The sequence below is a fragment of the Pezoporus wallicus genome, unplaced genomic scaffold, assembly GCF_028554395.1.
Source record: "Pezoporus wallicus isolate ANWC-B61680 ecotype Strahan unplaced genomic scaffold, APGP_CSIRO_Pwel_v1 contig_7545, whole genome shotgun sequence".
Lineage (NCBI taxonomy): Eukaryota > Metazoa > Chordata > Aves > Psittaciformes > Psittacidae > Pezoporus > Pezoporus wallicus.
In genome coordinates, this window is record NW_026642398.1 from 7,078,867 (window position 1) to 7,091,692 (window position 12,826).

Consider the following 12,826-nt stretch of genomic DNA (forward strand, 5'->3'; position numbering starts at 1 on the left):
TCTTCACATTACACAAAATCATGAGGAGGAAATATTGTCCATAGATTGTTTTTATTTGTCCCAGTAAGAAAGAATCTGTTGTTAATACCCTGACTTTGGAATTGAAAATCCTGGATTAAGGTATTTGATATTCATTTCATAACATATTTTGCCCACGTAAACAGAGAAGTGTATTTTTAGAACAGCTTCAGCAGCAGCTTCATTGACTAATTTTTTTCCATATCGGTCTGAAAGGAACTAGCCTTATAGCTGCCATCAGGAGTTTGAAAGAGAAATTGATCTCATATCAGCTAAACCAGATCTGAGATATTTGTATAATGTGATTATTTTTAAAACATAAAGCCTTTTATTGATTCCTCTCAAAACATACTTCTCACTGAATCACACTTCATTAAACGTGTGTGTAGCTTTTCAGAAGGTTGATCAAATACACTTTTGGAAAGTCTCTAATTACAGAAAACCTGAGACACAGCGTATGTTCTTAACGAGGGAGGATAAAAAACCAACACCAAAACAGTTTTACATAAGATCTTCTTGTCGTCAGCTCTGATTTTGCAATAATGCACTTAAAGAATACGTTTTGAGAATTAAATATGTTTAGAAATAAAAGAGTAGGCTCCTTTCCCAGCCAGTAAAAGGGGAAGCAGGGAAGATGGAAAATAATCTGATGCAGTGTTTCTAGATAACAGTAAACATTGCACCTCCTGCAATATCTGCAGTGAGTGTGTCTTTGAGTGCCTTCCTAAGTCTCTTTCACAGAGCTTGTACTGCACTTCAAGGTGAGATTGATGTGGTAGCCATAAAGACGATTTGTCAGGATTCCTTCTCATAACTCAATTCTAAATCGGTCAGGAAGGATAGTTTCCAGGTGGATTTCTGGGATGCTGAATGAAGCTAAAAGACTACTAAAATGAATACCATTACTTTCTTGGAGTTCCTCATACATCATAGCAGCTCTTCTGGGAATGAAAATTCTTATTGAGTTGCTGCATAAAGAATTTGCCCCATAGGTGATGGTGTGCCTATTGAATTCCATATTGCTGTTACATACATATATATATATTTAATATGTTCTACTGTTTAGATGCCCAACCTACAGAATCTGAAAAGGAAATTTATAATCAGGTGAATGTAGTGTTAAAGGATGCAGAAGGAATACTGGAAGACTTGCAGTCATATAGAGGAGCTGGCCATGAAATACGAGAGGTGAGCTAGAGCGTTATGATTGTGTACAACCTGTGGTTGTTCATTGTCTGGTCCTAACCAAATACTGCTGGGTTTTAACTTTGCTTGCAGGAGCTGTTCTGGCAGAGCATGTTGTCTATTAAAATTGCTGTCTTGAATTTCTGCTCTGGAATGTTCCTTTTTAACAGTGAAACAGATGTCGCTTGTTTGAATAATATTAATGCACATAAGTAATAGCAAATGATTCTTCTCATATGGAACTACTGCTATTGATTTTTCTTTATATTCCCACATCAGCTCTTGAGTTAGTGGTGAGTTAGGAAAGAGCCTGGCGTGACTGCAGCGCAGTATTGAGTAGTGTCAACATCTTTTTGTATGCTAATTGGAGAGGTCTGATGTGTGGTAATCCTTACACAAAAGACATCTCATTATAATACTCTTGAATTGGCTTTTATTTACTAAAGTAGATACTTGGAAGAGAAGTTTCTCTACAGCATGTCATGCCATTTCTCCTTTGCCTTTGACAAAGGGTAGGATAAATATTCTTTCCAACCTATTTTCCTTCTTCCTCAGATGTGGTAGTGGAGGCTGCTTTGCTCCAAAAGGGAGGAGTTACCCACTGTAACACACTTTCAGAAATACTATTAGATAGGAGGAATCTCTGCTCACTCCAGATGAATTTGAAATACTCCCAGCTTTAGTTAAAGTACATTCAGCTTTAGTTAAAGTACCATGAGTTTTTCCCTCTGTTGAATTTGTAAGGTAGGTTTAAGAAGGGTAGCTGTGTCACACAAAACCTTTAAGAGGGGAGATAACTTGCTTGCTCTTCAAAGAAGAGGCTTCAGGATCAGGAAGGAAGCCTGCAGCTCCAGTCAAGAAAGAGGAGGGATGCTCCGGAGAGGAGGTAGAATCGCAAGAAGGAAATGTTCTGGGGACTAGAGAGAGTGTGCTAAGGCTTACAGGCTGAGGTTGACTGAAACAGATTTTGGATTTGAGTACTTGACTGTGAATGCATCGGAAGAGTGATGAGCATTTTTATTTCTGCTTTCTGAGTAATTTTCAGTTGCTAAGTAGTTAATTTCAGTAACCTGGAGACATTGAATTTAAGAATTTATCTGTCTGGGAAGTTCACTGTAAAGATAAGGTCTATACATACATACCTCAAAGCTCCGATATACACCATGTCTTGGTGGTGCTTTATGTTTTTGATTATGCTTAAATGTTCCTACTCTAATATTTAGCCTGAATTTCACAGCAGATTTGGGTTTTTTTTTCTTTGCAAATTCAGAAGTTGGCAATGGACACCAACGTTAGGATGAGGTTTTGATCACTAAACTTTTTTGCTTAGAAGTATCCCAGTAAAGTTTTTGATTTTAATAAGCCACGTCTGCTTATGTACATTTTCTTACTTGAGTAGCTTTATTTTTAACGGTTTCTTAATCCTCTCTCCAAGTTGTTTTTCTATTCAGGATACTTACTTTCAACACAAGTATTTAGAGCTTTTTGGAAAAGACATGTGTTAGTACAGGCTTGTCTCTCAACTTGGAAACTTCTCAGTAGGTAGAATTGTCAATTCCTAGCTCTTCAGTTGTCCTGTATAGGTATTTCTCTTTTTTTATGGTACTGTATCAGTTATTCCTAATGTAAGCATACTTTTCTCCTCTTTTTTTTTTTTCTAATTTGAAGGCAATACAGCATCCCAGTGATGAGAAGTTGCAAGAGAAGGCGTGGGGTGCAGTTGTACCACTAGTAGGCAAGCTAAAGAAATTCTATGAATTTTCTCAAAGACTAGGTAAGTGGAACGGTATTAACTTGGGGGGGGGGGTGTCTTCATTCAGTAGTACATTTGACATATTCAGGTGTGATGACATCTAGGGCAAGCCCTTGTTAGTAGATAAAAGCAAATATTGTATATATTCCCTCATACACTGGATTGGATCTTATATCTGTGTGCTACCTTCTTGCATGGGAAAGCAAACTGGTTTAGGTGGATACCTGAGAGGGAGAATGGGAGCATACGTGTCATCCTCTTTCTTTACTGCTTTAGTAATTCTGAAAAGCACTAACCAGCTGATTGTTTTGAAAATTAGTAGACTAATTCATTGGGAATTAATTCTGTTAATGTTTCTGATACCAGTAGTACTTAAAAGTGACTGTTATTTCCCCAGAAATCCCACAAATAATTTGGTCTGTGGAAATACCTGATCTTGGTTCCTGCAGGTGCAATACTAAAGATGGTGCTTCATGACCCTTACAAAACCAACTTGACTGATGTTGTGTCTAAATTGATAAAATCCATTAGACTTGATTTTTCTCCCCAAAAACTTCTAGGCAGTTATTAGCATAGCTTATGAAAAAAGGAAGGTTTTTGCAGGCAGGTTCCACTTTGTTAGGGAAGTAAAGTATTTTTCTCAAGATGATGAGCAGGAAATTGGATTATATATTTATCTTACCATTACTTCTGCTGATAGGTATGTACCTCTTGAATTCTGTGTTATCTTAAAGGCTGTAGTCCGCTAACACAGGTTATTGAACTATTTTACACAAATATTGCAGATAAAGCTCAACTAAAACTTTTAAACAAGTTTTTTCATGGCTGTCAGTGCTCATTAGACCTTGTCCTTACAGCAGTTCCTAAGTAAATATGGCAACAGTGGCATGTAGAAACAGTTCATCAAGGCCCATTATTATTAATTGCTAGGTATTTTGGCAGATGTGTAATTTATGCCTAGAATGCAGAGTATCTATCAGTAGAGACAAAAAGTGGGTGCAGTTGTATATTGCCAAATGTTTTCCTCTCACTGAAGAGGCAGGATTGCGAGGTCTGCTGGGAGCTCTGACAAGCACTCCATACTCACCAACGCAACACCTGGAGCGAGAGCAGGCTCTTGCTAAGCAGTTTGCAGAAATTCTTCACTTCACACTCCGGTTTGATGAGCTCAAGGTAGGAACTTGTCATTTTGTAAGCACAAAAGCTAGCAAAAGGAAAACGAGTCTGTTTACTGAAGCAGTCTGGGTCATGTTCTGTTCTAGATAGAGCATGCAGTAGATGCTCATATATCTACTGTGCTCGGCTCGTTTGCATGACCTAGAGTTAGATCAAACTGGAAAGCTGATGAAATATTGTATCAGCTTCAGGCACTTGTTATAGGTCAGTTCATATTAATCATGTTTCTTCACCCAAATTTGGAATAACTCTTGGGATAATGCTGCTGCTCTTAGTATATCCACACCCATAGTCCAGCTATTTTCCTGCTAATGTGCAAAGAACTAAGTTGAAATGATCTTCATTTGCTGGTCTTATCCTAGAAGTGCAAACAGCATAGCCTTTTTTTTTTTTTTTTTCCAGCCTACTAATTTCAAACTCCTCTTTAGGAGACTGCTGCTTTTCTTGTTCTTGTTAGATCTGGTTCTGAAAAATCAGAGAATTTAGCCAGAAAGCTTCATGTTCTACGTACCACTTCCCAACATGTCACAAGGCTTTTTAGCTCAGAAGGGTGACTATTTTCTTATTCTCAGTATTGTATTTTATGAAAACTTACCTTTATTTTTTTCTTGACAGTGTCAAAATTCATTTGTTTTTATATCTATATAGATGACAAATCCTGCTATACAAAATGATTTCAGCTACTATAGAAGAACTCTGAGCCGTATGAGGATTAACAATGTCCCAGTAGGTAACCCTTGGAAGAGATTAAGTGTAATCTTATACTACCACCTACCTTTTTCATGTGCAGAACAAATAAATTCTTCTTTCCTTCTCTTTTACAGGCAGAGGGAGAGAATGAGGTAAATAATGAGTTGGCAAACAGAATGTCTTTATTTTACGCTGAAGCAACGCCAATGTTAAAAACCTTAAGTGATGCTACAACAAAGTTTGTGTCAGAGGTAAGAGTATAAATTTATGGCTTGGATAGTGTACATCAAAGCACTACAGGGCCAGACATAACTTTGGAACATAAGAACTCCTCTACCAGGCTTAATCTGACATGTAGAAATCAAACTTTTGGGTTTGGAGCCTCAGAACACATGAAGTATCTTTCACAGATGCTGTAGAGGTTAGGGTAAGTTCAGCCAGCCACCTTGTTAGATATGTTCCAAAAAGTGAACAGATAGCAGCATAACAACGTTGGCAGTTGTTATCTTTGAGGAGGAAGGTGGGAAGAGGTATGTTGCCTGCAGTTTGGTGGTGATTTAGGGGAGAAACTTCAGAAAATTGAAGAGGAAATGACTTGATTCTCTGGGTTTGAAATAGGAATTGAAACATAGCTTCCCTTTCTCCTTGCCAACACACTTCTGTTTTAGCTGTGTAAAGTCAAGTATATTTACATTATTGAAGAAGAGGGAAGGAGCCTGAACTATAAAACTTTCCTGGCATGTTAACACATCCTTCTTTATCCTTAACTACCTAAACAAAAGTGGTAAAATCTAGTTATTACAAGTTTTGCACGTGTCTTCTGATAACTGTGATCTTTGTCTTACATGACAAAGATCCACACTATTTCTTAATAAAATAACATGTAAATTACATCATTAATACAAATATACATTTGTCTTCTAATATTTTTCCTGAGTTCAGCTTTCTACTTGAAATGCCTTGAGAAAAAAATCACCTCTTATTTTGCATTTCTTTGCAATGTTTGTCTGTAACAATGTTAAATCTTGCCATTGCAGCAGATGCATGTATTTGGCTATAGAAATTTCTGTCTTTAATGAGCAGGTTAGATAATTCCTTTGAAACTTTCCAAAAGTCAGTTGTATCAATGGTGTATTTCTTTGACTACGAACAAACAAGCAAACCCTAGATGGTAGGCTTTGCTCTGTAAGTTGCTAATCTATATTATAATATTGTCACAAATCAGTGCAAGACTACCTGACCTACCCAGCTGTGTTGGTGTTTTTAATTCCTCTACATTAGCCATGCCAACAGATCACTGATTTGATGTAGGTTTTGTAGTGTAATATTTCACAGTAATTGAAGTAGAAACTTTATTTTCTTCTTCTTATCTTCTTCTGCAGAATAAAAATTTACCGATAGAGAATACTACAGATTGCTTAAGCACCATGGCTAGTGTGTGCAGGGTCATGCTGGAAACCCCGTGAGTATAAACTGAGCTTGTATTGTCTATGAATTATCTCTGTATTTAAGACACAAGTTGTGATGCATACGGTGAAAGAAACATAATTGGGGTAATTAGATGCTTTCTTTTTACGTACTTAGTTGTCTGCCTTGACATGAAACTAACTTGTCTCATTTTGCTAGCCATGCAAATCATGCGGTCTGCTTTTCTGAACATATTAATATTTAAAACCAGAACGGCTATAAAAGCTAGACAACCTCTTGGCACTCTTTATAAATGGCTTTCTCATGTATAATTCAGGGAAATACACTATTTTAGCATGATTGCCTAGGGCCTCCTGAAAGAGAGGTTATGAGCAATGCATTGGATGGTACTTCTTGCAACTTGGCTTGCCTGATGGGTGGAACAAAATGACAGTGCCCCTGCCTGGGGAATTATGAGACAACTGATAGGCATGAAAGCAGTCTGTTGTCTGCTGTAAACTTGAGAGGCACTGGAGGGGGTGCACAAGAAGTCAAACTAAACTTTGGGCTGTTTTATCTGTTTCTTCTGAGTTCTAAATAGTTTCCCAGTAGTAAAATTCAATAAGCTTCTGTCCAGAAAACACAGTATATCTGTTTTGGAGCACATTAAGAGCTTTTCTTAACCTGAGTCAGAAGTTAGGATTGCATGTATATCAGAGGATGGAAGGGAAAAGGGTAGGAAGCGCTGAACGCAAAGTTAGTATGTATTGGTTAAATTTTTTTTAGTTTGAGAATCTATATTAATCTACAGAACTCTTTAAGCAGTGTTGTGGCTTGTAGGCAGGTTATTGAACGGAAAAAGGCTGTGGGCTTGGTGGATTTGGGATTTTTATTCGGATTGTTTTGTTGGGATTTTTTTCCCGTGAGGATTTATAGTAGGATTTTTCTCTTTAATCTTATTTGAGCATCAGTAGTGTGTGCTTTTGTGTGTCACGGATAATAATCTGTGTTTTTAAATTGCAGTGAATATAGAAGCAGGTTTACAAACGAGGAAACAGTATCATTCTGTCTGAGGGTAATGGTGGGTGTCATTATACTCTATGACCATGTGCATCCGGTGGGCGCGTTTGCCAAAACTTCAAAAATTGATGTAAGTTTCTTGTTACTAAATAATCTTTTGAGTACTTAAATTGTGTGTAGGCTCCTTTTCTGTCCTCCAGGTTCTGGTAGCATATACACATTTTGGATGGTGGTAGCTGTTATCAAACCATATGCATAAGTAGTGAGAATTGTAAGCTAAGCCTTCAGACATACAAGTGATGATTGTCAGGTCATGAAAAATCTGGTTTGATGAAATTTGGCTAGCATCTTGCAATACTTGTAGACAGTGGTTGTGTTGAAAGATACAAATCAGAATGACTGGAAATAACAGTGGCGTCTAGCTTTTTCCCCAGTATATGGTAAAAAGCTAGTTCACCATCCACCAGCCTTCAAGTCTTCAACTTTCTGCTGTTGTTTGACTGCAAGTCTATGGAATACATAGTGTTACTGAATGCCACTTCCCGGTGGTTTTATATTATCCCATTGTGTTAGCTACAGTTTGTCATTATTTCACTGGCTGAATGCAGTTGTTCTTAATGGATTTATGATAAACAAAGATTTTTGTTTACAGTTCCGTTTTTTTAAGGTCATTAAAACAGAGCTTGACATCAAAACTGCATTGTCTGAAGATACGCAGATTTTTAAGTAGCTAAGCCATTCTGTCATAAGAAAATGTAATACTGAAAGCTTAATTCCTTTCTAATAGCAAGAAAATGTCTTTGCTGTAAGTTTTAAATACTTATTTTTTTCTTTGACAAACTAAATATAAACCACATCTGACAGCTTAGAATTTTTTATTATAATTTTTTATCTCCAGATGAAAGGATGCATCAAAGTTCTTAAAGACCAGCCTCCTAACAGTGTAGAAGGCCTTCTAAATGCTCTCAGGTACTCTTATTCTTTTATTTGAAATCTTTTACATGATGTTTCTTAACTTCATAACTTCCAGGGCATTTCCTTCAGCAGCAAACTATTCACTCAAGGTTACAGGTAAAAGGTGAATATGGTTATTGCAGGCTTCTCATCCGATGTGTCTTGAGGAAGGGATGAATGAAGAAGCTCCTATGCCTTAAAAGCCAAGTTGTAAACTTGAAGTTGTTAACTCTAAGATAACTTTTTGTGTACTTTGCACACAGATTAAGAATGAGTCTGTAGAGGTAAGACAGGCTAGGCGTTGTACCTGAAGTTAAAGCTGGTGACAAAATGTAATACATACTAAAAGAAGACTGGAGATTAACTGTGATCACATCTCCTGACTGGACAACCAAGCAAGTGAATGAGAACTGCAGCACGTGCACAGTGACTTGTGCCAGTTTACCAAAGAAATGGCTGGATTATTTTGCATTGACCATATCCTCCACTGTGTGTGGTTTAGCCATAGCTTAATGATTTTATTTATTATTAGTAGACTATAAGGGTAGTTTCCCGTGTTCTGTTTCACACATAGCTTCAAATATACGAGGCAGGTAGTTTTTTCGTACGTAACTAGAAATCATTCCTTTCACAAGATATTTATAGGGAGGTATTTAAGGTAAAAGCTTCGGTTTTTTTACTGTAGAACAGATAAATTGCCACATTAATTGGAGAGATAAAGAAAAATTAGTATTCCATGTAGAAACCTAAAAACTGGTGATTTGGGTCATAAAGCTGTACCTGTAGTTGGTAACATGCTCTTCATTCTTGTCCTTTCTTGAAAAAGTATCATTTTACTTTGGTAACAGTTAACTGCGCCTGGGTATTGTTATTCATGCACCACTTTCAAATGTGGAAGCTTTCAAATGTCTTCCCTGAAAGTGTGGAGTTGTACTCAGTTTCACTATATAGAAGAAAAACAGCATTGATTTCATTTTTCCTTTTGTGTTAAGATGTGGTAAGAATTAACTGTACTATAAGTGGTTTCACTTGCAAAGTTTTTTTTTTTCCAGATTATTAGCTAAAATAATATAAATCTGGGCTTAATTTGAGATGTCATGTGAGTATTTCCATGCTGAAATCATTCTGTTATTCATCTCCGAACCTCCTGTATGTGATCAGTCTTTGGAATGGTGATGAGTAAAACCACAAGCTTCCAGAGGGAAAATGCTGTATTAGCATTTGTTTTCTGACTGATCTATTGTGGTTGCAGCTGCAGATGAGCACCCACCTTTACTGATACCCTGGTTTTCCCCATCATGGTTGACACTGTTAATGTACATGGAAAGTGTAGTTCAGCTTCTCCCTTTGTTGTGTGTTATTTTGTGGTTGTTCATGTAAGTTCAGTCTGTGCTGTCATTCCACCACACCAACCCATTTCATACATAACTTATTTCAGCAGTCCTGGTTTCACTCATCTGAATTACTTTTTTGGGTAGGATATTTGAATCTTTCTTTAAATCACATTTGGAGTTATTAGGAAGAGATGCAGAGGTGAGCTGCTGTGTGTGAGCATGGTGAAAACAGATTCAAGGTGATGTCATGAGAAATTAAGTCCAAATCTAAGTCTTTTGAGTCTGGAAAAGTGTTAGAAGTTCTCATGTTTTCTCAAGAGATAGATTATGTGTCTTAACAGCAAATGGAAGGTGGTGTGGATTTTGGAGGGAGATCAGCTGTTCATAATTTGAAATTAATATAAGTGCTGTAATCATGTTCACCTTTTTCACATGGGCAGAATACCAAGTGCAGTAACTTCTGAATGTTAGGAAAACTTAGGCCTCTTGTTTGTGGAAAGCATAAATGGCCAAAAAAGACTGAAATCTATGTTGATACTGATTTCCAGAACAGAAGGCCATTCTTCAAGTGAACAACAAAGATCACTGCAGTTGTGGATAATAATGAAAGTGCTATTTTAATTTTAATTACATAATAAGTTTTTACTTGCTTTTAGATTAAAGTTAGGGAAGGAAGATCAGGGAAAACTGTCATACAAAGAAGTCAGCACTGGAGGTACACAGTACTTGCTTTTAAAATAAGAGATGACCAAGTTCTTTGTAGTGATGTAAAAATGTGCTCATGTAATAGAGAACTTGGAAGGGGGAAGGGGTTAGAATGAACACATGTATACTCCTTAGTTTTAGCAGCACAGTTACTTAGCTGAACAGGAAGTTAGGCTGAATACCAATTACATCTATTCTCATTGAGGGATCTGGAAAGGTTTGGTCACTTCAGTTTTGAAGAAAACTTTGTGAAGCTCTGTTTTATTTGAAGATTTCTCTTATGGACACAGACCTCAGAATTGAAGTCTTATGTATAATTAGGTGGCGCAAGTGGTAACATTTACTACCAAATGGCCTGTGAGCAAAAAAACAGAGATCCATCTTAGGCTTATTTTAACTCCCCATGGTTTATAGTTTGGATTGATTAATAGCATTTTCTGATCAGGATATCCAAGCTGTGTACGTATTAATGGTGAGTGGGTTTACTCTGTTGCATTCAAGTTGAGCTGTAAAGAAATTAGAGTTGTTAAGCCAAAGTAAAATAGCATCTGTGCTTTTCTCAACTTGATTTTTCTTCCTGTGTTTAGGTACACAACAAAGCATTTGAATGATGAGACTACCTCCAAGCAAATTAAATCCATGTTGCAATAACAGTTACCTGGAATTCGCACCTGCTGTAGACAGACAGTATTCTGCAATGACTGAGATGCACAGAGTTGTTTTTTTTAGTGATTGCAACTACTCTCTCATTCATCCTTGCTTTTTATTTTCTCTCTTCCTGTTTACCCTTGTTTTTTTTTTAATCACTTTCTTGTTCTTAAGTAAGCTCAGACTTCTTTTCTGTGCCAAATCAATGAAAATTATCAATTCTGGGAAGTATTTCTGCTTTCCTGAATAGCCATCCTAAGTGGCAGCTAATTATGCGTTGCATTTGGATTTTCTCTGTACTGGGGAAAGATTTGTGACTTGAACTAAATATTTTTAAACTTGTGGGGTTTTTTTCTTTTTTTGAAAAAACTAATATTTAATATTGCTTCTTCTGCATGGCGAGACTGCCTACTTCTGCTATTTAAAAATCCCTCGATGACTTCATTTTCTATTGCAGCTTATTTTCATGTGCAACCATGAGGAAACTAAGAGCAGATTTGTTTAAATTAACTGTGTTTGTACAAAATGGTACCCAACACAAAGGTTTTTTTAAATAAGTAAAAACTTGTTTTGTTGAACAGTTACGTTTGCATTTTGACTCATTTTTGTAAGGATGTATGTTGTATGTTTAACCTTTAATAACTAACGTTAAACTGTGGTGTGTGCGTAGCAAAATTACGTATGCATGTTCATGTCAAATGATTGGCTGTGGATAAGATAATAAAATCAGCTTTCATTTTTCTAAGTGTGGTTTGATTTACCAGTATTTTGAGTGAGATGTCTTTGTGCTCTTTGGATTTTTACAAAAAAATAATAAATTTATAAATTTTATATAGTGAAAAATCTGCTGTTTCATTACCAGTAACCTCTAGTCTAACCCACTGATGTAAGCGTGTTTAAGAGTCCTGGTTCTCTGCTTTGTGCTGCTTTCCTGTCCCTACAAATGCTATTTGTACAGGCTTTGGGAGAAGAACTTCTGTGCGATCCATGTGGATGCTGGTGGACGTTGCTGAAGAACCCTGATCTTGGCTGCTTGCATTGACATGTCAGTAGAGTCATCAGAAGTGAAGCTCCAGGTTAGGTTGTCGATTTGGCTCCTTCAGTACCAGTGATGGGGAATGTCTCTTACCCTCTACTGGTGTATGCTCTGGTGGATCCAGGTATTATGAACTGTGTGCAAAATCTGAATAATCTTAGCATCCTGATGATGTTTCCTGTTTGGCTAGTATTTTAGCACAACACATGTTAAGCTTTGATAGTTTGGTGAAGAAAACGGCTTTTTGAGAGGGGAGGAATTGAAGGTGGGAGAACAAGAACTGAGAATTACTAAAAAGCATCTGTGAGAAATAAGAAGTTTGCTTCAATGGGCCAGCATTGGTGCACCTCATGTGCGTGGTGCTGTTGTGCTTATGCCTGAAATGCATTGTCAACGTTGTGGAAAGATTTGAAACCTGCAGGGAAGCATAAACACCCTCAGCTTTATTTGCTGGACATGTAGTGGATTATACTTCTCATGGCACGCTAGCTCTAGGTATAACAAAGCAGCATGACTGTGCTGGGTTTCTTGAGGACACCCTTTCTGCACCATCAGGACAGATCCTCCTTTTTATCTTTTGGTTGTTTTTGGAAATCTGCAAAATTTTATATCATAATACTTGAGGAAGAGTTCAGAGACAGTACAAGTGGGTGCATTGCTGGTACTTGCACCTTCTGCTTGGTTAGGCAGGGTAACACTTACTTTATTTCCTGCCAAAGAGGCTTAACAAAGGTCCCTACTATGGAGAAAGCAAACCATGTGCTATGCTGGCTGCAGGGATAAAACACTTGCTCTGACATGATACCCCTCTCCAATCCTTTTAGCAGCATCACAGTTGAATCCAGCTGAGAAAGGACAAAACTTGATTTTATTGCTTTCTTAAATCTTTCCCAGAATTAT

The 12,826-nt window shown here is 37.1% G+C and overlaps 1 protein-coding gene across 3 annotated transcripts in view; it reads left to right on the forward strand.

Moving 5' to 3' along the window:
• CYRIB (CYFIP related Rac1 interactor B) overlaps positions 1–11,635 on the forward strand; it is a 41,362-nt gene extending 29,727 nt beyond the window's left edge. For all 3 annotated transcript variants that reach the window (XM_057429855.1, XM_057429854.1, XM_057429856.1), the window contains 9 exons: positions 1,085–1,206; positions 2,872–2,977; positions 3,993–4,129; positions 4,781–4,858; positions 4,957–5,073; positions 6,205–6,284; positions 7,253–7,379; positions 8,148–8,218; positions 10,830–11,635. In XM_057429855.1, coding sequence (XP_057285838.1) covers positions 1,085–1,206; positions 2,872–2,977; positions 3,993–4,129; positions 4,781–4,858; positions 4,957–5,073; positions 6,205–6,284; positions 7,253–7,379; positions 8,148–8,218; positions 10,830–10,893 — 902 coding nt within the window. In that variant the 3' untranslated portion in view covers positions 10,894–11,635. The remainder of the gene's footprint in view (positions 1–1,084; positions 1,207–2,871; positions 2,978–3,992; positions 4,130–4,780; positions 4,859–4,956; positions 5,074–6,204; positions 6,285–7,252; positions 7,380–8,147; positions 8,219–10,829) is intronic.
• Positions 11,636–12,826: the final 1,191 nt, after the last annotated feature.